This window comes from Mastomys coucha, unplaced genomic scaffold (genome assembly GCF_008632895.1).
Source record: "Mastomys coucha isolate ucsf_1 unplaced genomic scaffold, UCSF_Mcou_1 pScaffold21, whole genome shotgun sequence".
Lineage (NCBI taxonomy): Eukaryota > Metazoa > Chordata > Mammalia > Rodentia > Muridae > Mastomys > Mastomys coucha.
In genome coordinates this window covers 70,368,205-70,393,191 of record NW_022196904.1, presented here as the reverse complement: position 1 = coordinate 70,393,191, position 24,987 = coordinate 70,368,205, and the positions used below count along the sequence as shown (strand labels likewise).

Sequence of the window (24,987 nt, the reverse complement as noted above, 5' to 3'; positions counted from 1 at the left end):
TGGAATTTTTTGGGCTTGTTTTCTCTTAACTGGCTGAGTCAGCACAGAAAGGAACCTTGGGAGGCAAGGCCATTCTATTCTAATCTAGGGTGTGTGTGTGTGTGTGTGTGTGTGTGTGTGTGTGTGTTAGAGTTTGTGTCTTTGAGCAAGGTTTCACCTATCCCAGACGGGCCTCTTAACTCTCTATATAGTTAAGGGTGAATTTGAACTTTTGAGTATCCTACTTGGGTCTGTTAAGTTCTGGGATCATAGGTTTGTGCCTGGCTTATCCTGTGCTGGGGATGAACCCAGGGCTTCATCTATGCTGGGCAAGCACTCTACCACTGGTTCTACTAATTTATATTTCTGAAGATATTTATCAAAACTCATCAAAATGTACTCAAGATTTGTAAATTAGGCCAGGCAGTGGTGGCACACACCTTTGATTCCAGCACTCCAGAGGCAGAGACAGGGGGATCTCTGAGTTCAAACCCAGCCTGGTCTACAGAGCTAGTTCCAGGACAGTCAGGGGTACACAGAGAAACCCTGTCTCAAAAGACAAAAGCAAACAAAAAAAATTTTGTAAAATACCTGAATTTAAAAACAAACAAGCAAAAATAAAACAAAACAAAGCAAAACAAAACAAAACAGGGCTGGAGAGATGGAGAAGCGCTGGCTGCCTTTCCCAGAGGTCCTGAGTTCAATTCCCACAACCTCATGGTAGCTCATAACCATCTATAATGAGATCTGGTGCCTTCTTCTGGCCTGCAGGCAGAATGCTGTATACATAATAAACCTTTTTGTTAAAAAACAAAAAACACTTGAGCTGGTGAGATGGCTCAGTGGGTAAGAGCATCGACTGCTCTTCCGAAGGTCCTGAGTTCAAATCCCAGCAACCACATGTGGCTCACAACTACCCGTAATGAGATCTGACGTCCTCTTCTGTTGCGTCTGATGATAGCTACAGTGTATTAAGAGAGAAACAAGAGCCTTTCAAAATAATGTTTCAAACAAACAAACAAATAAACAAATAAACTCAATGGAAAAGTTAGGAGCTAAATCTCCTCCTGACACAGGGCAAACACAGTCAGGAGGATTTATAAGTGTGTGCCACCACAATTTAGCAAAGGATCTCTCCCCACCCCCCAAGTAGCTATGGCTGTCCCAGAACTCAAAATGTACACCAGACTGGCCTCAAATTCAGAGATCTGCCTGCCTCTGCCTTCCAGGTGCTGGGACAAGGCACATGCTCCTACATCCAGCCAAACATTAATCTTAAAAGAAAGACAATTATGGAATTTGTGGAGATGTTCATTGCAGTATGGTGTCTTACACGCTGCAAATCAGAAACACGGATGCTCAATAAACCTTTAGCCGTATGGTATGCATTTCGCCCTTAATGGCAGGAAACCCAGAGCCACTGGGAACGCACAGCACCTAGAGGGAGGCATCTCTTCGACTAAGAAACATCAGCGTGGAGTCAAGCGGAGAGGCCACAAAGCACTGCACGGTTTTGCCCTTTCTGCTTCTGCCTAAATCTTACTCTTGGAAGACCGAGAGAAACAAAACAAAACAAAACAAAACAAACAAACCACAAAAACAAAACAAAACAAATAACAGCGGCGCGGCCCTGCTGGGGTTCTGCCGCTCGCACCCTGCCGGGTCAACGGCTGCGCATAGTTGCACCGCAGCCATAGCGGACCCCAGTACCAACACAGCGGGAGGCGACCGAGCCGGGTGCCAGGGGGCGCTGCAGAACCCGGCGGGGGGCGAGGCAGCGGCGGGACCCGGCACTAGGGGACGCTGCGCGCGGTCCCCCGCGCCTCTCCTGCCCGGCGCACCGCTCGGCCCCGCGGAGGCGGGAGCGCGGGAGCACAGGCGCGGGGCGAGCGCAGGGAGCGCGCAGCGGCCCTGGCCCCCGCGGGAGCGCGCGGCTGCGGGGCCGAGCAGGGGCGGGCGGTGGGTGGGCGGGCGTCCGTCTTAGCCTGCGCAACTGTCCGCTTGCGGGTCGCGGTCCCCGGGGATGCGAGCAGTAGCGGCTCGGCCGGCCGGGTCCCGAGCGGTGCGGAGGCCGGCCACGTACGGTAACGGGCCAGGCGGGGCGTGGGCGAGGACTCCAGCCTGCAGGCCGCGGGCGCTGCGGCCCCCGGGTGCCGGTTGAGCCTCAAGGGCCGGAGGGGGCTGGGCGGGCTGGAGGAGGGGGTTACATCTCGGCAGGTATTTGCCCCACGGTGACCCAGCTCCTGCTTCCTAGCTCCGCCCTCTTTCTTTGGCCCGGACCCAATCTCCGGGGACTAAAAATATTGCCCGGAGGCTCCAGAGCGGAATCAGATCGCATTAAGTAGGACGCAGGCTGAGGTGACAGAGCTTTTCAGCACCAGGGCCCGAAGAGCAGACTCCAGAAAGCGGTTCCGCCCACGCGCGTTCGGCAGCTAGCGTCCTCCCTCCTCCGGCAGGCAAGTGGGGACTCGCGGGCGGTGGCGGCGGGCACTGTGGGTCGTCTCGAGTTGCCCGGTTTTTGAGCAGCTGTGCCCGGCTTCCGCTACCCTGGGGACTTTCAGTCTCGCCTCTAGCTTCTTAAGAGTCCCTTTAAAGCACTCTGGAAGCCGGGACTGGAAGTTTTGCACAGCAGGAATCAGTACTGACAGGGACAATACTAGAACTGGGTTGTGTAAGAAACATGAGCATTTCTTCTCTGAAAAGAAATCCATTCCGTATTCTTTGAGACAGGATCTGGGCCAGGCACTGTTTCAGTTGAGTTCCAGTCGGCCCTAGGAGGTCCTTTAAAGGGGCGACAAGAGTGTGTGTGTGGGGGGGGCGTTGTCTGTCTCTCCAGCCGATGATTGTACCCCTAAGTCAATCAAAATAAAACCTCTGGTATTTATACATCCGAAGGGAGGAAACACCTGGCTTGGGAGAACCTTCTTAGAGTCCTAAGCAAGCTGTTTGCAATCAGTGGTTTTGTAATGAAGTGTGGGTCGGAGCTGGGGCTCTGTTATCTGTTTGTTTGTTTTTGATGTGTTACATTTATTTATGTGCATGCACACCACAGAAAGTGTGAGGCAATTTGTGGTAGTTGGTTTTCACCTTCTGCCATATGGATCAAATGAATTGCCTTGGTTGTCAGGCTTGGCTGGCAAGTGCCTCTTTACCTACCTACCCCCCCCGCACCTCCACACCCCCACAACCCTGTATCCTGGTTTTTATAGCATGGGCTGAGAGGAAACAGAACTCTTGTCCTACAGGACCACCCCCAAATATATGTGCTACTTGTGTGTTGGGAGTTGTAACCAAGGTCTGATACTTGAAAGCTTACTTGCTTTTTACCCGGAGTCAGGCAAGTAGGTGCTCCCTGGGAATCCACAGAGCATTACTTAGGAACGCTGACAGAAGGATTTTACATGCCAGAACTACAGGTGGTGTGTCTCCCGCCAGGAAGGTGCCTGGGTCAGTATGAAGCTGAAAAAGCAAGTGACGGTGTGTGGGGCAGCTATCTTCTGTGTGGCCGTCTTTTCTCTGTACCTTATGCTGGACCGAGTGCAGCACGATCCTGCCAGACACCAGAATGGTGGGAACTTCCCCAGGGTGAGTCACGCCTTGTTCTCTTCTTCAAGTGCAAGGCACCTGGGCTCAGGGGAGTTATGTCAGCATAGTAAAAGGACCACCCCCCCCAATTGTCTTAGGGATTGGACCTAGAGCCTCCTCATGAGCATGCATGTGTGCAACATTCACGATCTACAGCTGAGTTATATATCTGTAGTCCAGGAAAAACTCCTAGGCAGATTTTTCTTCATTTTGGAGGTGGATGCCCAAGGGCTGGTGCATGCTAAACACATGCTCTACCACTGGGCTATGCCCCTAGCTGTAACAGGAAGTGAAAAGCAACAATGATGAAGAAGGAAAAGAAGGAGGAGGAGAAGGAGGAAGAGGAGGAAGAAGGAAGAAGAAGAGGAAGAGGAGGAAGAAGAGGAAGGGGAAGAAGAAGGAGGAGGAAGAAGAAGAAGGGGAAAGAGGAAGAGGAAGAAGAGGAAGAGGGAGGAGGAGGGAGAAGGAAGAGGAAGAAGGAAGAAGAGGAAGAAGGAGGAGGAGGAAGAAGAAAGGAGGAAGAGGAGGAAGAGGAAGTTGCCTTGTGTAACCATAGCCTGACTTGAGCCCTTGGCAGACATTGCTAATTGACTGCAGTATTGCTTTTCCATTAAGCTGAATGCAGTCCTCCTCAGCACCATGCTTGAGACAGGAAGTACATGTAGGTCACTGAGCTCAGGCATGTGAGATGAAATGTTTACCTTCTATGAGCTTGTGGGCGATGCTACTTCCAAGTCAAGTGGATGGGAGCCTGCAGGAGTGGTGTGAGGAGCATGCCATCCCTGTAGGCCTGTGGTCTGACTTGGCCTGGGGAGAGGGAAATCAGAGTCACACCAGTCAGGCACCACCGGTTCTTCCATGATTACTTTCTGTTCTTGTTTTTGGCAGAGCCAAATTTCTGTGCTACAGAACCGGATCGAACAGCTGGAACAGCTGCTAGAGGAAAACCATGAGATCATAAGCCATATCAAGGACTCTGTACTGGAACTGACAGCCAATGCAGAGGGCCCACCAGCCCTGCTGCCCTACCACACGGCCAACGGCTCCTGGGCTGTGCTCCCGGAGCCCCGGCCTAGCTTCTTTTCCGTCTCCCCCCAGGACTGCCAGTTTGCTTTGGGGGGCCGGGGTCAGAAGCCAGAACTACAGGTAAGAGTTGAAGTAGGCAGGGACCCTCTCTGGCTCAGACAGGAAGGAATGTGAGCCACATTCCTTCCTGGCAGATGTTGACTGTGTCTGAGGATTTGCCATTTGACAATGTGGAAGGTGGCGTGTGGAGGCAAGGCTTTGACATATCCTACAGCCCAAATGACTGGGACACTGAAGACCTGCAAGTGTTTGTGGTGCCTCACTCCCACAATGATCCAGGTAAAGGGCCAGCAGGCCCCGGCCACAGGGTGTGGGGCAGGCTTTCAGATGACAGGCATAAGGAGGGTGTGACTGAAGTATGTGGCATATTCAAGGGACCTTGTGTTGGCTTCCCCCAGGCTGGATCAAGACTTTTGACAAGTACTACACAGAACAAACCCAGCACATCCTCAACAGCATGGTGTCCAAGCTGCAGGAAGATCCCCGGCGGCGCTTTCTCTGGGCCGAAGTCTCCTTCTTCGCCAAGTGGTGGGACAACATCAGTGCCCAAAAAAGGGCAGCAGTTCGAAGGTCAGTGGTGGTCGGAAAGGTGTGGGAGGGTCATTATCTAAGCCCCGGATGGGTAGGTTGGGCTTTTCTTATTGTGTGGCTGCCAAGCAGGAAGATTGAACTGTGGCAGGAGTGGGGAATTGAAGGTCTGTTAGTGTGCAGAGGGATCGGGATGCTCGGAGCATAAGGGAGAAGCCTGGGACCTCTGCCTCTGAGGACAGAAGGGGTTCCTAAGACAAGCAGCTGAGACGAGGCCAGGTGGGCTGCAAGGCCAGGTGGGCTGCAAGGCCAGGTGGACTGCCGGGATAAGGAGGGTGAGCGAGCACAGAAGGGGGTTCCTGAGATAAGCAGCTGAGACGAGGCCAGGTGGGCTGCAGGGAAAGGAGGGTGAGCGAGGACTCTGTTGGTTATCAGCCACGTCACATGGGTGAACTGGCTGGCAGAGGCCAGTGTGTGCAGTCCCCACCATCCTCTGGCTACCAGGACCAAGCAAAGAGTCCCTGCCCCACCCTAAGTGTGCCTTCATCCTTAGGCTGGTGGGAAACGGGCAGCTGGAGATTGCAACAGGTGGATGGGTGATGCCAGATGAGGCCAACTCTCATTACTTTGCCTTGATTGACCAGCTCATCGAGGGACACCAGTGGCTGGAGAGAAACCTGGGTAAGTGCAGGCACAAGAGTTAGACTGTGCCCCAGAGCTGGGCCTGAATGTTGTGGTAAGAGGCTGTGAGGTCCAGGGGTTGGCAGGGAGTCGTTCCTTTCTAGGCTCATGCAGCCTGTCTGATGGGCAAGGCAGGAGCTAGCCTCCCAGGCACCAAGAGGCCAGGAGCCAATCCCCAAGGTATTCAAGGTCTTTGACTTCTATGCTGCGCCTTAGGTGCAACTCCGCGCTCGGGCTGGGCTGTGGACCCCTTTGGATACAGCTCCACCATGCCTTACCTGCTGCGCCGTGCCAACCTGACCAGCATGCTGATTCAGAGGGTGCATTATGCCATCAAGAAGCACTTTGCTGCCACTCATAGCCTGGAGTTCATGTGGAGGCAGATGTGGGGTAAAGCCAAGCAGGGGCATGCGTGGGTACTCTAACAGTCATGTTGACCTCTACTGGCTTCTGTGGGCACATCTCCTGCAGGAGCTGTGGATGTGGGAGCCCCATGTCCTATTCCCAGCCTATACATATGCAATAATCTTAAGTCTAGCTAGAACCTCAATGTCTATGGGTGACATGAGTCTCCACACCTCTGCCATCCCAGCTCCTAAGGCAGTCTGCCAGTGGCTGACCCTGTGGTGTGTCTTCTGTAGATTCAGACTCCAGCACAGACATCTTTTGCCACATGATGCCCTTCTACAGCTACGACGTTCCACATACCTGTGGCCCTGATCCCAAGATCTGCTGCCAGTTTGATTTCAAACGTCTGCCGGGTGGGAGAATCAATTGCCCTTGGAAGGTGCCACCCCGGGCTATTACAGAGGCCAACGTGGCAGACAGGTATCTGCTGTTAGCCCTGCTTGGGCCAGATGCTGGGTTTGGGGTTTGGGGTTTTGAGCTATGTTTGGTCTTGCTGTGTAGGCCCAGCAGGCTCAGACTCCATCTTCCTGCCCCAGTCTCTGGGGTCCACAGGTCTTTGTGCCACACCCAGCTGGTATTGACATTTTACTCCAAAGAGGAGTCAGGCTGAAACCTGGTTTCTGAAACCTTGGGTTGTGTCACATGGGACTGCATGATGCTGACCATACCTGGACAAAAGGGTAGACTCTGGGCACGAGTTTAGGCCAGAGTCTGCAGTAGTGCCTCCCCAGTGCCTCCCTGGGAACGGGATTGGCAGAGTGGTGCTAAGCAAACATCTTTCCAAAAATGCTTTTACTTTCCTCAGCTAGGATGCCTTCTGATTTGGGAAGCATTCCCTCCACCCCTGTTTTTTTGTTTTTGGTCTTTGTTTTTGTTTTGCTTTTGTTTTTGAGATAGGCTCTCTCGTATTCCAAGCTGGCTGGCCTCAAACCCGCCTCCAGTTCCTGAGTGCTAGAGTTATAAGCATGACTTGTCACACCCGTTTATGCCCAAACCAGAGGCTTGTGAATGCTGGGCAAGCACCCTACCTACTGAGCTACATCCCTATCCCTAAACAATTCATTTTATCTTCCTGAGACGGAGTCTCACCATGCATCCCTGGCTGTCCTGTAACTCCCTCTGTAGACTGGGCGGGCCTTAGACTCAGAGACCGGCCTGCCTCTGCTTTCCAAGTGCTGAGGCTGTGGGCCTGTGTTGCTGAGCTGCGCACCCGCCCTAAAGCGTTCTTACTAAACATTTCATATACTGGTACCCTTTCTTGCAAACTCCCAGCTGCCATCTTTCAGTAGACTCAGGTGCTCTGGGTCAGTTCTAGGTCAGGCAGTGGGCCAAAACTTGTTCAGATCTACCCAGTTCTGCCAGAGAATCTCTACCCTCTGAGAAAAAAGACCCATCCCTTTGGAGAAACTCGTAAGGGACCTCAAAGATGTCACTGTGACTAAAATTAGACTCCTACAAAAGTATTGGTTTAGGGTGATCTAAATGTGAGGGTGTAATATGTAGCAGCAGCAGTCCATGCAAGCACTGAAAGCCACTTTTCTGGGTTTTTTTTTTTTTCTTTTTAGTTTTTGGAGACAAAGCCTTGTCATGTATCTCTGGATTGCCTGGTACTCACTGTGTAGCTCAGGCTGACCCCAACTTGCAACAATCCTCCTGCCCCAGCCTCTAAGTGTTGGGATTCTACAATTCTAAAATTCTTAAAAAAAAAAAAAAAGCTTCTAATGACATGCTATAAGGTTCTACTGGATAGAGTATAGATTTAAAAGATGTTCTCATGCAGTTCAAGTGTTAGGTGCTGTTTTATGTGTTGGGGAGGTGTGTGGGGGGGGAGGGCGTGGAACTCTGGATAGAGTCTCATGTAGCTGAAGCTGTCCTTGAATTTGCTGTGTAAATGAGGATGGGATTAAACTAGTGATTACCACAAAAGTGCTGGGATTATAGGCATGTGCTGCCACACCCAGGAGGCCTTCTCTGTGTAGACCTGGCTGGCATCAAACCTGGAGTCTCCTTGCCTCCACTTCCCGAGTACTGGGGTTACAAGTATGTGCCACTGTGCCTAGCTTTTCGTGGGATTTTCTTTTTCTTTTTCTTTTCTTGAGACAGGATTTCATTATGTTACCCTAGCTGGCCTGGAACTTGCTATATAGATCAGGCTGGTCTCAAACTCACCTGCCTCCCAAGTGCCAGAGTTAAAAGCGAGCAAGTGCCACCAGGCACAGTTTGCATGTGTGCAGGATCACATTTGTGGGCACGGATGCAGGTCTGTGAATGTATCCATATACAAGACCCAAGGTTAACATCAGAAATTTTCATTGGTGTCTTTCTCAGTTGAATCCAGAGCTCATCTCTAGTATTGGCTAGTGTAAGCATGCAGCTTGCTCTGGGGATCCTGTCTCCACCGTCTGAATGCTGAGATTTCAGCCCTGCCACCATGCACACTGGCATTTATTTATATGTTGGAGGGGAGGGTGTCTAAACTCCAGTCATCATGCTTGTGTGACAAATACTTGATCCACTGAGCCACCTCCGCAGCTCCCTCACTGGCCTTTTTAAGCCTGGGCCTTCATGTTGGGCTTGTAACCGTCTACATCTCCAGGGCAGCCCTGCTCCTGGACCAGTACCGGAAGAAGTCCCGGCTGTTCCGAAGCAATGTCCTCCTTGTGCCATTGGGTGATGACTTCCGGTATGACAAGCCCCAGGAATGGGATGCCCAGTTCTTCAACTACCAGCGGCTCTTCGACTTCCTCAACAGCAAGCCTGAGTTCCACGTGCAGGTGGGGTACACACATACATACCCGTAGGCATGAAGCTACAATGCTTCCCCCTGGGCCTACCTTTAACAGCCCTGCTGCTGAGGGCTCCAATGTCATTCCCAAGCAAGGTTTCTAGGCCCAGAAGAGCAGGACACACAGAGTTCTTGCCTTTCTCTAGACAAAGTCGTCACCCTTGTCTTTGCTTGTAGCATCGTAGGATGGATGTTAGGGCCAGAGTTCCCAGGAGGCTCTGTAATTGATGGTAGTTCATTTGGGTCCCTACAGGCCCAGTTTGGGACCCTCTCTGAGTATTTTGATGCCCTGTATAAGAGGACAGGAGTGGAGCCTGGTGCCCGGCCTCCAGGGTTTCCGGTGCTGAGTGGGGACTTCTTCTCCTATGCTGACCGGGAGGACCACTACTGGACAGGCTATTACACCTCCAGGCCCTTCTACAAGAGCTTGGACCGAGTCCTAGAAGCCCACCTGCGGTGAGACTTGCCCACCTCTCCCTGCTGAGTTAGGAGGGGCTGGGTGGGAGAGGACCCCTTCAGTATGTGGGTGGCCCGTGGGAGCGAGGCTGGCTAGAACAGGAAGGCTCTGACTTCTTTCTCTGGGTAGTGGGGCAGAGATTCTATACAGCCTGGCTTTGGCTCATGCCCGCCGTTCTGGACTGGCTGGCCAGTATCCGCTGTCTGATTTTGCTCTTCTGACGGAAGCTCGGCGTACACTGGGCCTCTTCCAGCACCATGATGCCATCACCGGAACTGCCAAGGAGGCAGTAGTAGTAGACTATGGGGTCAGGTAGGAACCACTCCTGTTTCCCTCACCATATCAAAGAAAGGATACGTGGGTGATCGGGTGGTAGGCTGCTGAGGACTGGTAGAGCAGACAGCCTCCCGGTGGCCATCTGCTCTCAGCTTTCTCTCCTGCTCACCATAGGTTGCTGCGTTCCCTGGTCAGCCTAAAGCAGGTCATCATCAATGCTGCCCACTACCTGGTGCTGGGGGACAAGGAGACCTACAGCTTTGACCCTGGGACTCCCTTCCTCCAAATGGTGGGCCCCCTCCTACCTCTGCTTGAGAGATCCTCTGGTGTGGGTGGGTACTATCTCAAGAGCTGATAGCGGTGGGTACCTTTCCTTTTTCCTTCTTTCTTGTTTTGGGGTGCCGGTTCCATGCTTAAGGTGGTTGGTGGCCCATATCCTGTACAGGCTGGGGTGGGGAGGAGGTTGAGTGTAGCCATCATTCTTCCTTCCTGCCCACGATCTTGCAGGATGACAGTCGTGTAAGTCACGATGCCCTGCCTGAGCGCACAGTGATCCAGCTGGACTCCTCACCCAGGTGAGCCAGGCCTGGTGAGGTTCACAGAGGCAACCCTCCACCTCAGCGCGGCCCTTGGATCCCAGTGCGGGGGGGGCCCTTGTTCCATCCGGCTGCTGCTTCTGCCCTGCTGCCTGCTACCGCAGCAAGCTCCTGGGTCAGCCCACCTTCCACCCACAGGTTTGTGGTGGTATTTAACCCGCTGGAACAGGAGCGGCTCAGTGTGGTGTCCCTGCTGGTCAACTCGCCCCGGGTGCGAGTGCTTTCAGAGGAGGGTCAGCCCCTGTCTGTGCAGATCAGTGTGCACTGGAGCTCGGCCACTGACATGGTCCCTGATGTCTACCAGGTGAGGCAGGGCACAGCCCTCCCCGCTTGTCAGTATCTCTCCTGGGGCCTCACTCCCCATGAAAACCTGCCTCCTACTCCCCTGCTACACCTTGCTTACTCCCTAGGATGGAAGCAGGTGACCTGCCCAAAGGACAATCACTGTTGGGATTTGAGTGTCCTTAAAAGGATAGTGAGGACAGTGTGGTAATAATCATAGCCAAGACAGCAAGCGCCCTCAGCCACTCAACAAGTATTTATTGTTTACTTCAGTGTAATGGGGTCTTGTCTCCTATTCCTGGACTTAAGCTTCTAGTGAGGACTTAGTGTATTGACTTATTGTGTATTCATGAAAAATAAGTGTTCAGATGTAGTTCATGCTAGGCTCTGCCCTAAGTGCTCAATTATTCAATTTGTTAAGAAAATAATTTTTATCCAGGCAGTGATGGCACACACCTTTGATCCCAGCATTCAGGAGGCAGAGGCAAGATCAGCTCTATGAATTTGAGTCACTCTGGTCTGTAGAGTGAGTTCTGGGACAGCCAGGGCCACACAGAGAAACCCTGACTTAAAAAGAAAAAGTTGCCAGCTCAGCAGTGATGGCTCACCCCTTTAATCCCAGCACTTGGGAGGCAGAGGCAGGCGGATTTCTGAGTTCGAGGCCAGCCTGGTCTACAGAGTGAGTTTTAGGACAAGGAGTGTTACACAGAGAAACCCTTGTCTCCAAAAACCAAAAACCAGAAAAAAAAAAAAAAAAAAAAAGAAAGAAAGAAAAAAAAGTCTCGCTGCATAATCCAGGCTGGCCTCAGACTTGAGGTCCTCTGCTGTGTCAGCATCATGACTGAGGGATATAAAGATGCCAGTCACTCGTGCATCTCATTTAAACTCTCACGAACGCACACAGTGATGCTACCCCTCATCTCCACAGGAAGTCACTGCCTACAGTCACTCAGTCTGTGTGACCCCTGCTCCAGACCCTAGGCTCTCACCTCAGGGGGTGCTGTGTGCCCTTGCTGACAAGTGTGCAGAATGGCACTGGGACTCCGAACCAGGGTCCCCAGACAGAGAGGATTCTTCAGATAGAAATGTAGGGCTCTGCGCTTAGCTTCAGAAAGCAGACCACCGAGGTCAGGGATGGAGGGTAGAAGGCCTGTCTGGGCTAATGATTCTTGCTGCCCCATGCTCACAGGTGTCAGTACCCATCCGCCTGCCAGCCCTGGGTCTGGGTGTGCTGCAGCTGCAGCCAGATCTCGATGGCCCCTACACACTGCAGTCTTCCGTGCGTGTCTACCTGAATGGCATGAAACTGTCCGTCAGCAGGCAAGCAGCGTTCCCTCTCCGTGTTGTGGACTCCGGCACCAGTGACTTTGCCATCAGCAATCGCTATATGCAGGTCTGGTTCTCCGGCCTTACTGGGCTTCTCAAGGTAAAGGGCCAGGCCAAGGGAGGTGGGGAGGGACCGGGGGAAGGAATGAGTGTCAGGGAGCTTGTGTACAAGCCGTTCCTGCTCCCTTGTGCCCTCCTGTGACCTGACTCACAGAGATTTGGGTGTGACCTTTAGCAGTTGCCAAGCTAACAGCCTGGCAGGGCTGAGCGTCTTAATCATCTTCTCCTGTATCAGTGACTTGTAAAGAGAGAAGATTTATTTCAGCTCACAGTTCTGAGCTTTGAGCCTACAGTTAAGCAGACTGACTACTTCTGGGCCTATGGTTAGGCAGCATGCCATGGCAGAGAATACATCTCAGCAGAGGAAATTACTTCACAGTCAGGATGCAAGGGAGGGGTTGGTTGTTGTGGCACACACCTGTGATTTCAACAGTGAACGGGGGAAGGGGGAGGATCAGAAACTCAAGGTCACCTTTGTCGACATGGCAAGTTTGAGGCAACATGAGACCCTTGTCTCAAAAAAAGAGAAAGAAGTTGGGTTTGTTTACACATACCTTTAATCTCTCCACTGGAGAGGCCGAGACAGGTGGATCTCTGTAAATTCGAGGCCAGCCTGGTCTCCATGGTGAATTCCAGGTCACCCAGCACAACACAGTGAAATGGTGTCTCCAAAAAAAAAAAAAAAAAAAAAAAAGCATAAAAAGGAAACTGGAGGTGCATGTTAGCTAAGCACTCTACCAACAGTGCTACAAGAATCCCTAGGTTTGCTCCCCCACACTGCAGAAAACCAAGTGTGCTGGCACATGCTTGTCACCCAGCATTGGAAGGTGGAGGCAGGAGAATCAGAAGTTAAGGTCAGCCTTAGCTGGGGGGTGAGGGGGGAGGTGGAGTGGTGGTGGTGATGTGCGTCTCTAATCCCAGCACTCGGGAAGTAGAAGCAGGTGGATTTCTGAATTCAAGTCCAGCCTGCTCTACAGAGTGAGTTCCAGGACAGCCAGGACCACACAGAAAAACTCTGTCTCAAAAAAAAGAAAGAAAGGGAGGAAGGAAGGAAGGAAGGAAGAAAGGAAGGAAGGAAGAAAAGAAAGAAGGAAGGGAAGAAGGAAGGGAGAAAGGGAGGGAAACAAAGCGTAGATGGGAAGAGGTGGGAGGGGACAGGGTCCCAGTTTTCTCAACCTCTCCTAGAAGCAGCAGTGTGGGACCCAGCCCTTATGGGGAACACCTAAGATTCCACCTGTAGCACTGGGCTTGGTCTTTGGGGGAAGTCAGTCCATGCCCTCCCGGGGGAGACCTGACAAGCTGGTGTGGGGCCAGGGGTCAGGGCTGTGTTTTTTGGCAGAGCATCCGACGGGCAGATGAAGAGCAGGAGCAGCAGATGGAACTGGAGTTCCTTGTCTATGGCACCCGTACGTCCAAGGATAAGAGTGGTGCCTACCTCTTCCTGCCTGATAGTGAGGCTAAGGTACCTGAGAGGCCTCACAGAATCGTGTGGCTCTTGTGTGTGGGGAGAGCCTGGGAGGGGCCTGGCATACTGGGTCTTACCTTGCTGTCCTTATGGAGGTTGGAGGGCTGTGGTCTTAGTGACGGCTTTGGGCCTGCTTAGGCCAGAGCACTGGGACAAGGATTTCTGTTGACCAGCCCTGGCTTGCTACTGCTGCTTTGTGCTATGGGTTCAGTGGCCACTTGCTCTTCTTCCAGCCCTACGTCCCTAAGAGACCACCTGTGCTGCGTGTCACGGAAGGCCCTTTCTTCTCAGAGGTGGCTGTGTATTATGAGCATTTCCACCAAGTGATTCGACTTTATAACCTGCCGGGTGAGCCCTGTGGGTGGGGAAGGTCCCACAGGCTGGCACCTACCTCTCCTCCACCGCCGTTGACAAGCAGATGTGTCATTTGACACGGGGATGCTTGATTCTCTTAAGGAAAAGTTCATCGACAGTGCCCTGAGAGCTCCCAGAGGGAGGGTGGGGGGAGCAGTTGCCGGCATAGTCTCTTGCTGTGCTCACCTCACTGCTGACTGTCCCTGTGTTTCCAGGGGTAGAGGGGCTGTCTCTGGAAATGTCATTCCAGGTAGACATCAGGGACTATGTGAACAAGGAGCTGGCCCTGCGCATCCACACGGACATTGACAACCAGGGCACTTTCTTCACAGACCTCAATGGCTTTCAGGTAATTCTTGGGTCCCACAGAACAGAACTTGTTTTGCTTAATGGCCTCCAATACTGGAGCTGTGTGGAGGGGGTGGTGGTGCCAAGGACGGGTGACAAGTATAGAGGGCCAGTGAAATGGCTCAGTGGGTAAAGGCTCTTGCTTAAAAGCCCGACAGCCTGAGGTTGATTCCTGGAATCCTCATAAAGGTAGAGGAGAGAATCCATTCCACAGAATTGGCCTCTGACCTCCACATGTGTAGTGTAGCACATACACCCACACACACATATTATACACATACACACAACTAGAAAAAAGTAGCTGGGTGGTGTCTCATACCTTTAATTCCAGCACTTGGGAGTCAGAGGCAACTACTTCAAACTCTCTGAGTTCGAAGCCAGCCTGGTCTGCAGAATGAGTTCCAGGACAGCCATAGCTATACAGAGGAACCCTGTCTTGACCAAACAAACAAACAAACCAGACACCATTCCAGGCTGGACTTGAACTCCTTCCTATAGGTACAGCCTCGGAAGTATCTGAAGAAGTTGCCCCTGCAGGCTAATTTCTACCCTATGCCAGTCATGGCCTACATACAAGATCCCCAGAGGCGCCTCACGCTGCACACTGCCCAGGCTCTGGGTGTCTCCAGCCTCAGTAATGGTGAGTAGGGAACCAGCCTACCCTTTGTTTCAGTCAGCCCACACTGTTGAGTTCCCTCCCCTCTTTTCAGGTCCCATCATCCCAGAGCTTGAAAAGGAGGCCCATCCTCTCCGTCACTTGGGCATCCTGTGTTTTGGTGAAAGCAGCTGGGTATTGAAGGGTGACTTTTAGCTAAACGGCTCAGCTCTTCTTTTTTTTCCCTCTCTCTCTTCTCTGTCTCTCATTTTTCCACTTATTCGTTGGTTTTTATTTTTACTTTATTTATTTATTTATTATTTATTTATTTATTTATTTATTTATTTTAGACAGAGTTTCTCTGTGTAGCTTTGGCTGTCCTAGAACTCACTCCACAGACAAGGCTGGCCTCGAACTCAAAGATATGTCTGCTTCTGTCTCCTGAATGCTGGGATTAAAGGCGAAGGCCACCAAAGCCCAGGAGGAGGCAGCTCTTAAGTTGTTACAGTGTAATATTTAGGAAAGGAGAAAGATAATGTATTTTCCTCCTAGTGGTCAGTAAAAGAAAGGATAACAACATTCTTACAAATCAAAGATTTCTAAGCCTAGAAGCACAGAGAGGCCGAGGAAGGAGGTCCTAAACGCAAGGTCGGTCTGGGCAACTTTGGTAAGACTGTCCCAAGACAGAAAGTTAAAAGGAGGAGGACAGGAGACTTAGCTCTGTGGTTGGAATACTTGTGTGGTATGGGCAAGATGTGAGCTTCCACCCTCAATATAGAGACAAGTCGAGAGTTCTCCCACCCTGTGATTTGCACAGCCTTGGGACAAAATGGGCAGTAATTTATGGACTCTCAGGCCCTAGAGGCCTTCTGTCTGAGAATACAGAGCTTGTGAAAGATTAAAGTCACAACCGTGGTGAGGGCTGTGCCTGCCTCCTCTATGGGAGTAGTGTGGCTCTCCTACCTTCTGCCAGGATTATTTGGGATTTATCTGCCTCAAAACTCCTGAATGCAGTCCATTGTCCTTGCTTGGTCAGCTGTCTGCCCCTCTGGGACATGGTGAATTAAGGAGTGATTATCTTCCATGCAAGGAACCTATTTTAGGGTTGGAGATAGCCTCCTGTGTTTGCTCAGAGTACAAAGCCAAAGAAAATACAGAAATCAGAGTCAGGACTGTGGAGATGAAAGGGAGCATTGCCCTCTGGGAAAGGCTGTGTGGGCTGCTGTGGGAGAGCCTTCCTCCACACCTGTCAGCTTTTCAGCAAGACCCCTGTCCCATGCAAAATTCCAAACGGTTTACAGAGGGGGTCCTCTTCCGCCCCTTACCTGAGCCCCCACCTCATGCCTTCTGCCTGTCCTCACCTCAGCCTGCTTCTGATGGGCAAAGCCGTCCACTCCAGTCTGGACTGCTGGGCCTTTGAGCGGATGCCCGGCAGTGTAAAGGCAAGAGAGCATGTGTCAAATCATGAGTCTGTCCAGCCTGAGAAAGCCTGTCTCAGATGAGAGACTCTGCAGCAGTATTACAAAGAGGCCTTTCTCTTTTCCGGCTGCTGGTTACTGTGTTCTCTGTGGCCTGTCCCTAGGAGGTTTTCTCCTGTGCCTGGGGCCCAAGTCCCACCCCTGAACTGCCATGGTCAGTGCTCCCCTTTTAGGCCTCCTGTTTCTTCACCTAGAAAAATCAGGTGAGACACCCACACCCTGCTCTCTTGTATCAGGAGTCCAAGTCATTCTCTCTTCTGAGTAACTCAGCTTGTCTGTCTCGCTGGCTTTCCCCCTGGGGACCTGAGGTAGAGTCTGCTCAGACATGGGTTTGGCAAGCTGAGGCTGGCTGTTATCTTCCTTAGGCCAGCTGGAGGTGATCTTGGACCGAAGGTTAATGCAGGATGACAACCGGGGACTAGGCCAAGGGCTCAAAGACAACAAGATCACCTGCAACCGTTTCCGCCTCCTGTTAGAACGTCGAACCACAGTGAGCCATGAGGTAAAATCTGGGCCCACTGCATTGTGGGTAACCCCAGGGATTCCCAAATGTAGCTGGAGGAGGGCAAGAGGTAGACTGTACAGCTTATTTCTGCCACTGAGGCAGGAGGCTATCTGGCATTTTGCTAACTTATTTCATGCAGCTTGGTAGTCCCTCCCCAGCCTCACCCTGTCACCTTGCCCTTGTCACATTCATCTCCTGCCTTTCTCTTTCTTGTCTCCATCTTCCCATCCCAAGCCTGAGCATTTCCTAACTTTGACCCAATGCTGCTCATCTCAGTTTTCTTTACCTCACCAGCCTGGCTTTTTCTCCAAACTGGCAGACATGTTTAGGGGCTTGATCTTTTCCAGCAACACAGTCAGGAACTCCAAGGTAAGGGTCAGGGAGGGCCATGGTGGCCTAGGGTGAGCAGCCTGGCACTGTAGTTGGAGTCTGCTACCTAGAACCCTGCAGGTGCGGCTTAGACACTTACTCCTCCTGTAGACGCTGAGCCCCTGCTGTGCTGTGGGAACCAAGGATGCAGGCCAATATGTTGCCACCCCTGGGCTCCACTAGTGAGCAGGGTTGGGAGCTGCTCTGAGCCTGAGACTGTAGGGGAGCAGTAGGTTCTCCCCAGACCTGTGGAGGCGAAAGGCGGCTTCTAGAGACAGCAGTCACCAGGCTTAGCCTCAGTGAGTAGGACCCATACACAAAGTCAAAGGCAGGGAGACTATATGGAAGTGGAACTAGTTGTCACCTTAGGCTAAAATGGTGTTGACTAGCATAGCAGCCACCGTCCACATGTGCCGGCAATTTACTTTATTGAAACATGGTAGGCAAGTGCTCTACCACTAAGCTAAATCTGCAGTTCAGTTTAGTGTTTTGGGCTTGGGTGTTTGAGGCAAGGCCTTATGTAGCTTGAGCTGCCCTTTTGATGTGGTGATAGCCTTGGTTAACCTTGATTTTGGTCTCCCTGTTGCCTAGGCTGGCCTTGAACCCCCGAGTTTGAATGAGCCTCCAGTCTCAGCCTCCTAAGTAGCTAAGACCACAGGTCTATGCCACCTTGCCCAGCCACCTATGGTTGGCTGTTTACTTACTTTTTTTCTTTTTTTCTTTATTTCTTTTGAGACAAGATGTCATGTAGTCCAGGCTAGACTTGATCTTCCTGCCTCTATTTCCCAAGGGTTAGAATTAGAGGTCTATACCACCATGCCGGGATTTTTTATCTATGGTTACTCAAATGAATTAACATGAAGTAAGTTCAGGTTTTCGCTCACACTGGCTAAGTTCCTTGGGCCAGATGTGGTGGCAAATGTCTCAGTCTCAAGACTGAGGTGGTGGATCTCTGTGAGGTTGACCCCTAGTCTGCATGGAGAGTTCCAGCGCAGGCAATACTACATAGTAAGAACCCTGTCTCAAACAAACAAACAAACAAAACAACAACAAAAAAGAAAACAAAACAAAATGAAAAACAAAACAAAACAAAACAAAACAAAAAAACAATCACAGGGGGCTGGAGAATTCCTCAGCAGTTAAGAGCATTGCCTTGCCAGGCGGTGGTGGCGCATGCCTTTAATCCCAGCACTTGGGAGGCAGAGGCAGGCGGATTTCTGAGTTCGAGGCCAGACTGGTCTACAGAGTGAGTTCCTGGACTGCTAGGGCTACACAGAGAGACCCTGTCTCAAAAAAAACAAAACCACCAACAACAAAAACAAAAACAAGAAAAGGAGCATTGCCTGCTCTTCTAGAGGGTCCAGGTTTGACCCCAACACCCACAGGGCAGCGCAGGGCCATCTGGAACTCCAATTTGTGGGGTCTAATTGTCTTCTTTTGGCCTCCAAAGTACACAGACATATGAACAGACAAGCGCACCGACAAAACTCCCATACACACAAAATGATTATAATAAATTGGTTTTAAAAATTACCTTTAAGCCCCTAGTGTTTCCAGGTTGTCAATAGCTATCACAGAAGGCGTGGCAGGTAGTATTTCTGTAATTTCAGAAAACTCTGTGAGCCAAACTGGGCTTGAACATGGGGGTGTGAGACAGGGCAGACGGCAAAGATCTGAGTACCTGGCCAGAGCCTGGAGATGGGAAAGACCTGAGGAGGGAGGGATACTGTAGGGATTTGTCCTCAGCTGTCAGGACCACAAGGAGCAGAGTGGCTGTGTAGGGAGACAAGGTAGGGATGACAATTTCAGATGTTGAAATAGGACGCCTTAGAGACTTGAAGTAAGCCAAGAATAGGAAAAAGAAGTTGGAGAGGAAGTCTGTGTTGAAGACATTGCAGAAGCTAAATGGAAGGGGAAGAGTCCCCGCCTGGGCTTTTAGGACCAAGGGAGACTATATAGGGAACTCAGATGGTGGTGCCAGGAACAGAGATGAGCATACAGAAATGTTGTGGCTGTGGATAAAAGTCCATGTAATCCTGTGAGTTTGGCATCCTGGGAGCTGCCTGAGGAGGAGTCTTACCAGCCGGGGCTCATGGACCTGAGCGTCTGGCCTACACAGTGGATGTGGCTTCTTATCTCAGGACTCTCACTATTAAAAGCCTGTCCAAAGTGAAGCATGTCTGTCTGTCTGTCTCCTCTGTGGGGTGACAGCACCAATGTGAGCACTTGGGAGGCAGAGGCAGGCAGATTTCTGAGTTCGAGGCCAGCCTGGTCTACAGAGTGAGTTCCAGGACAGCCAGGGCTACACAGAGAAACCCTGTCTCGGAAAACCAGAGAGAGAGAGAGAGAGAGAGAGAGAGAGAGAGAGAGAGAGAGAGAGAGAGAGAGAGAGAGAGAGAATATTCTTTATGATAGTGTTAAAGAAGACAGAAGTGGGCCTAGTCATGTGACTGTCTGTAAGCTGAGCACCATGAGCAGTAGCCGCCCCTGAGGGGTTGGAGGTACAAGGCCTGGAAAGGTAGGGAGTCCAGGTGAACTAGGAAAGCAGTTCTGAAAAGAGCTAGCCTGCCTCCCCTTCACCAAGAGGGGCTCTGTTCCCTCATTTACTTTTTGGGTCCATCTTGCAGGTCCATCAGGAGCAGGAGCACTCTACAAGCTACCCGTCCCTCCTCAGCCACCTGACTTCCATGTACCTCAACACGCCTCCTCTTGTCTTACCCGTGGCCAAGAGGCGGGGCACCAGCCCTACTCTTCACTCTTTCCACCCTCTGGCTTCCCCACTGCCCTGTGACTTCCATCTGCTCAATCTGCGCACGTTCCCAGCCGAGGTAAGTGTCCCGGTAAGGGCTAACTCTCACCACCAGGCTCTGACCCTCCTCCCAGCTCTCCTCTGTCCAGCCCTGCCTTCCTGGCTGACATGCTGCTGACCCTCCACTGCCCTCAACCCTGACTGTCTTCCAGGACACCTTGCCCGCAGCCGATGCTGCTCTCCTCTTACACCGCAAGGGTTTTGACTGTGGCCTTGAAGCCAAGAACCTGGGCTTCAACTGTACCACAAGCCAAGGCAAGGTGAGTGGGGTCCAGATGTGGGAAGCACAGGCCCTGGCTGGGACAGCAAAGCTCTAGGTTCTCGGGTTGGCAGTAGGAAGAGAGGAGAAGGAGTGGCCTCAGGGCTCTCAGAGACTAAGGGGAGGCCTTTGACGAGTGCTCTTTGTAAGGAAGTCAGCAGGAGCAGGTTTAGACAAGCATGGAGCTAGAGACCTCAGGTTTCCTGAGGACAGACTTTTCTGAGTGAAGTGGGGAACTTGAGAATGAAAAACCACTTTACCTCTTCAGAGCATCGCTCATACTGTAAGCTGGCACATTGCTTGCCCTGGTGACTCAGACGTGAACCCGGACAGCCCTTGTTCTCTGCTCACACAGCGTGGTGCAAGAGTTCCTACAACGAGGGGCCTGGGCAAGATTCGGACTTGACTAGATTGCAGCAGAGCCCTGTCTGAAGCTTGCTGCTCCTGAGAGGGCTGTGGCTTCCGGCAGCTCGTGTCCCTCTTACTTTTTATATTTATTTATTTATCTTATTTTTATTCTTTATTTTTGAGACAAGGTCACACATAACCTATGCTGGATGCAACCTTACTGTGTAGCCAAAGCTGAGTTGAACCCTTGAACTGCCTACCTCTACCTCCCAAAAGCTGCAGTCGTGTTACACCATCTTAGCTCTAAGAATCTGACAGAAAGCCAGGTGTGGCTGCTCACAATACAATCCCAACCCTGAGGCATGGTTGCTCCGAGTTTGAGGCCAGCCTGGACTACAGTGTGAGACCCTGTCTCAAAAAACCCAGAAAGATAGCACATGGCGTAAGGAATAACTCATCCAGTGTTAGCAGTGCCTGGCTCACCCTGCCCCCTCTCTATTCACAGCTGACCTTGGGGAGCCTCTTCCATGGCCTGGATGTGACATTCCTGCAGCCAACCTCTTTGACTTTGCTATACCCTCTGGCCTCACCCTCCAACAGCACGGACATCTCTCTGGAGCCCATGGAGATCGGCACCTTCCGCCTGCGCTTGGGTTAGGTTAGGGCTTCTTGTGGCCTGAAGACAAAGTTCATCCACAGAGACTGCCTCCTCACACCAAGATTGAGTTGGACAAGCCACACTAAGTATCACCTCCGCTCTGCCTCAGAACTGACAGACTGTGCTCTGCCCTTACATTGTCTATTGCTGCTCCTGTGTTTGGGACAGCCCTTACATCAGCAGATGGTGGATGCAGCGAGACAAGGGAGAGGAGGCTCTTTCCCTGGGCTGTGAGTAGGTGCCCAGCTGGGCATAGCTCAGGCTCCCATTCTTTTCCTAAAATGGGATCTAGGAAGTATGGGGACAAACGGAAGAGGTCAAGGAGGCTGAGGGGAACAACCTTGCACCAGGTGACTGCAGCTAAGAGCTTGCTCTGTGGGGTGATATGGACCCCACAGTGCTGGTATGAGGGTACAGGAGCAGGGTGATTCTGGGAGAAGAGGGGTAGGCACCCACTATTAGTGGAGTAAAGGCATGGAAGGAGTCCCTGTTTCTCCTAAGAGCCTAAAGGCTTTGTTGCTTTCTGTTCTGGCTCTGCTCCAAGTGCCACTGGGCCTGTATGCCCTGGCTAGGGGCTGCTGGATGGCAGGAAGGGCTTGCTTGAGACTCTCCAGGCCAGAGGCCATGGAACACTTCAGGTACTAGCACCAGTTCTCAGCTGGCCATTGGGTGTTGATTTGTGGCAGGGGTCGAGAGTGTCTCCACCTGACCTGCTTCCTTATCTCACACACCAGTCTCCCCACAAGTTCCCACGGTGGAGACCCTGGTAAGGTTCCTTTCTCTAGAAGGGAAACAGAGCTGCCAAGACCCCTGTGCTTGGGCATCTTGGGAAGGCACCCATGCTGGGTCCCCTGGCGGGTTGAGGAGGTTCACTCGTGTTCCACCTGCCCTGTGTGTGGATGAGGAAGATGGAGACAAAATTAGGCTTCGATGAGCCTGCATTTTTTGCTTCAATCAGTAGAGAATCTGTCTATAAGTGATAAAAGTTGGTAAAATCGAAGTTCCATCCTTATGAAAGCTTAGTAAGCCAAGACTAGAAAGAAGCACCGTAATCTAGATAAAGATGTCTGTCACCAGTAAGTAAAGGCACCCGAAGAGTCAGACAGTGCGGGCGTTCCCCTGAGAGTCAAGAACTGGCTGGCTGCATGCTGTCATTTAACAGCATCCTGGTGTTGCTAACCCATACCCCAGATGGAGACAAGAATTATAATTGCCACTGTTTTAAAACCATAAGCTACCTAAGAAATGTGTGTCAACTGAAGACCCGGCAAGGCATTCTGTGAGTTGCCCTTTAAAGACTGGTTCTCCCCAAATCAACCCATAAAAGTCAATGTAATTCCCACAAGATTGGATACTTTTTGGAATTTTGCCGGTTCTGGCATTCATCTGGAAGATGACAAGCTGAGGATGTGAAGTAGTTTTGAAAGGCCGTGGTGATGTATGGCTGAGGAAGGCAACAGGCAGTAGTTGTCTTAACAGAGTTCTCAAAGGACTTGGACTCTTCTGCCAGCATGAATTCAGATGCCACGGTAGATCAGGTCAGATAGACCTAGGCACATAGAAATGTAGTATATGATTTCAGGTGCAGGGGAGCGGGGGAGAGGGATTATTTAATAGTGCTTTGAGACAACTACCTACCTGTGAGACTTCTCAGTTTCAAAAACAAAACAAAACAAAACAAAACTAGAGCTAGAGGGAAAAAGCAAAAGAAAACATCAAAATTATTATTATTATTATTAATTATCATTATTATTATTATTAATTATTTGAGTCTCACTATGTACCTCTGGCTGTGCTGGAACTCACTATGTAAACCAAGCTGGCCTGGAAATCAGAGAGATCCCCACCTGCCTCTGCCTCCTGAATGCTGGGACTAAAGGCATGTGCCATCACCTCTGGGAAGAAAAAATATTTTTATACCTGATTTAGGAAGCCCTTTCTAGACATAAGATGAAACCTAATATATAATGGGGGAAAGTTAAAAAATAGGTTTTGCCATACACACACACTCTCACACACACAAAGCTTGAAAGCATGCTATAGGTAACAGGTTAAATCAATACAGCTGTGTGGGTGGAAAAGCGTCTGCAGTGAATACAGTCACTGGGGGAGAAAAGCCCGTTTTGACTTCTCAGAGAACATCACTAGGGTCTGTCCAGCAGCACCCAAAGATTCAGTAGTCACAGGGCTGACTTCTTGCAGGTTCTCCAGAGTTTATGCTACTGGGCTCAGGCCACATGGCTTCCTATTCATGTCTTGTTGACAGTAATAAGATGAAGAGTGGGGAGCACTTAGCATAGAGCAGGGTGGGGCTGAGGACAAGCTCCTCAGTGTGAGCCTAAACACGGCAGAGAGCATACCTATAGCAAGTGTTATTTGCTAGTGTATGGTTTGTAATCAAATGACAGGGGACACTGTGAACCCCTAGGAACTTCGCAGAATAAAGGATATTCTTTGGAGGTCAGAGATGTGTGGTGAAGTTATTTGTCTGACAGGACAAATATTAATCACAAGCACGTACTTTAGTTGGGGGTGTCTTGCAATGTATCCCTGACTAACCTAGTCTTGCCATAGAGAGCCGGGCTGGTCTTGAACTTGTAATCTTCCTGCCTCTGCTACCCACATGCTAGGCTCACAGGTATGTGCACCATGTCCTGCTGCTGTTTTATGTATTTAAATAGTACTTAGAGCAGTGTTTCAAAAGTTTAGTCAGCAGAGTTGCTTCTGGAAAGTGCAGGTTTCTGTCCTGTCCTGTATAGGCCTGTTTCTTTAGTCTGGGTTCTAAGTCAGAGAGTAAGGACCAAAGAATTTCCTTCTCCCCTCCTCTCCCTTCCCCAAGGCAGGTAGCACAAGCTAGCCTCCAATTTATAGACATCTTCCTGCCTCAGCCTCGAAAGTGCTGGGATTACAAGTGCATGCCTCCACGCCTGGCTCATATGGTTCTTAGTAATGACACAGTGAGTACATACTTTTAAGGTCAGCAGCAGCTGTTGTCCGCAGAACTCAGGGATTGATGCCTTCCTAGTGTGAGACTAACCAGGATACAAAAAAACAACCTTGTTCACCAGAAAGAGGACTCCCTCACTGAGACACATCCAGTTCCATAAGGAGGAAAGGACTGAGTGGCTAGCTGGAGGCACAGAGAGAAAGGCAGGCAACTATGAGGAGCTTCGTCATCTTGCAAGGGGATCAGGCCCAGATAGGATCGGATCTGCCTTCCCCAGAGCATGAAGAGAGAGAAGTAGGAATTCCTAGATGGAGCAGCATTTCTAACCTGAACTGGACGTGCTTAGCTTGCTGTCATGGTGGTTAGTAAGCCAGGTACTTACAGTCTGGCTACTCTGGAGACAGAGGAGGGGTCTGTTGAGCCCAGGAGTTTAGAGCCACCTGGAGCAACACTGAGACTCCATCTCAAAGAAGCAAAAAGCCACTAGCTGTCACAAACACAAAGAGGAAAAAATAAGCTTTGTAGTGGAGGGGTGAGGCTCACAGTTTAACTAGAGGTCTCTGAATTTTCTTTTTGTTGTTGTTCTTAACAGAAATGGTTGGAAAGTTCAAGTCTCATACAATGAGAGATGACAGACACTGGATCTTCCAACACACTAGTTTTGTTTAGGCCCAGTGGAAAGAAAATTCAAATTCTGACAGTTGCCAGGAGCAGCTGGGTCTATTTCTGCTCCTGACTTTGTACCGCCCTGATTAATTAGGATAGTCTGCTCACAGGAAGCCCAAGAAGGGCTCCTTAACATG

At 51.0% G+C, this 24,987-nt stretch overlaps 1 protein-coding gene across 3 annotated transcripts; it reads left to right on the top strand.

The window, feature by feature from the left end:
• The first annotated feature begins 1,820 nt into the window (after window positions 1-1,820).
• On the top strand, window positions 1,821-22,582 carry Man2a2 (mannosidase alpha class 2A member 2). 3 transcript variants are annotated; one of them, XM_031387128.1, is made up of 24 exons: window positions 1,821-2,058; window positions 2,234-2,435; window positions 3,388-3,564; window positions 4,453-4,710; window positions 4,785-4,929; window positions 5,049-5,220; window positions 5,732-5,859; window positions 6,076-6,249; window positions 6,501-6,687; window positions 8,864-9,041; window positions 9,306-9,508; window positions 9,639-9,821; window positions 9,960-10,074; window positions 10,293-10,360; window positions 10,520-10,685; window positions 11,853-12,089; window positions 13,389-13,511; window positions 13,748-13,862; window positions 14,084-14,217; window positions 14,715-14,856; window positions 16,655-16,791; window positions 19,791-19,991; window positions 20,125-20,232; window positions 21,085-21,249. In XM_031387128.1, exons 3-24 carry the CDS (start codon window positions 3,433-3,435, stop codon window positions 21,235-21,237), a joined length of 3,459 nt encoding a protein of 1,152 aa, XP_031242988.1. In that variant the 5' UTR covers window positions 1,821-2,058; window positions 2,234-2,435; window positions 3,388-3,432; the 3' UTR covers window positions 21,238-21,249. The 3 variants fall into 3 exon arrangements, with proteins under 3 accessions (XP_031242988.1, XP_031242987.1, XP_031242989.1); XM_031387127.1 differs by having other exon boundaries at window positions 1,821-2,063; XM_031387129.1 differs by having other exon boundaries at window positions 1,983-2,063; window positions 3,415-3,564; window positions 21,085-22,582.
• Window positions 22,583-24,987: the final 2,405 nt, after the last annotated feature.

Bases quoted from the DNA above. Each gene is read 5' to 3' on its own strand.
- Man2a2 (XM_031387129.1), top strand. From the start codon at position 3,433: ATGAAGCTGAAAAAGCAAGTGACGGTGTGTGGGGCAGCTATCTTCTGT. The intron at 4,711-4,784 runs GTAAGAGTTGAA...CCTTCCTGGCAG, and splicing joins GTCAGAAGCCAGAACTACAG to ATGTTGACTGTGTCTGAGGA. The intron at 4,930-5,048 runs GTAAAGGGCCAG...GGCTTCCCCCAG, and splicing joins TCACTCCCACAATGATCCAG to GCTGGATCAAGACTTTTGAC.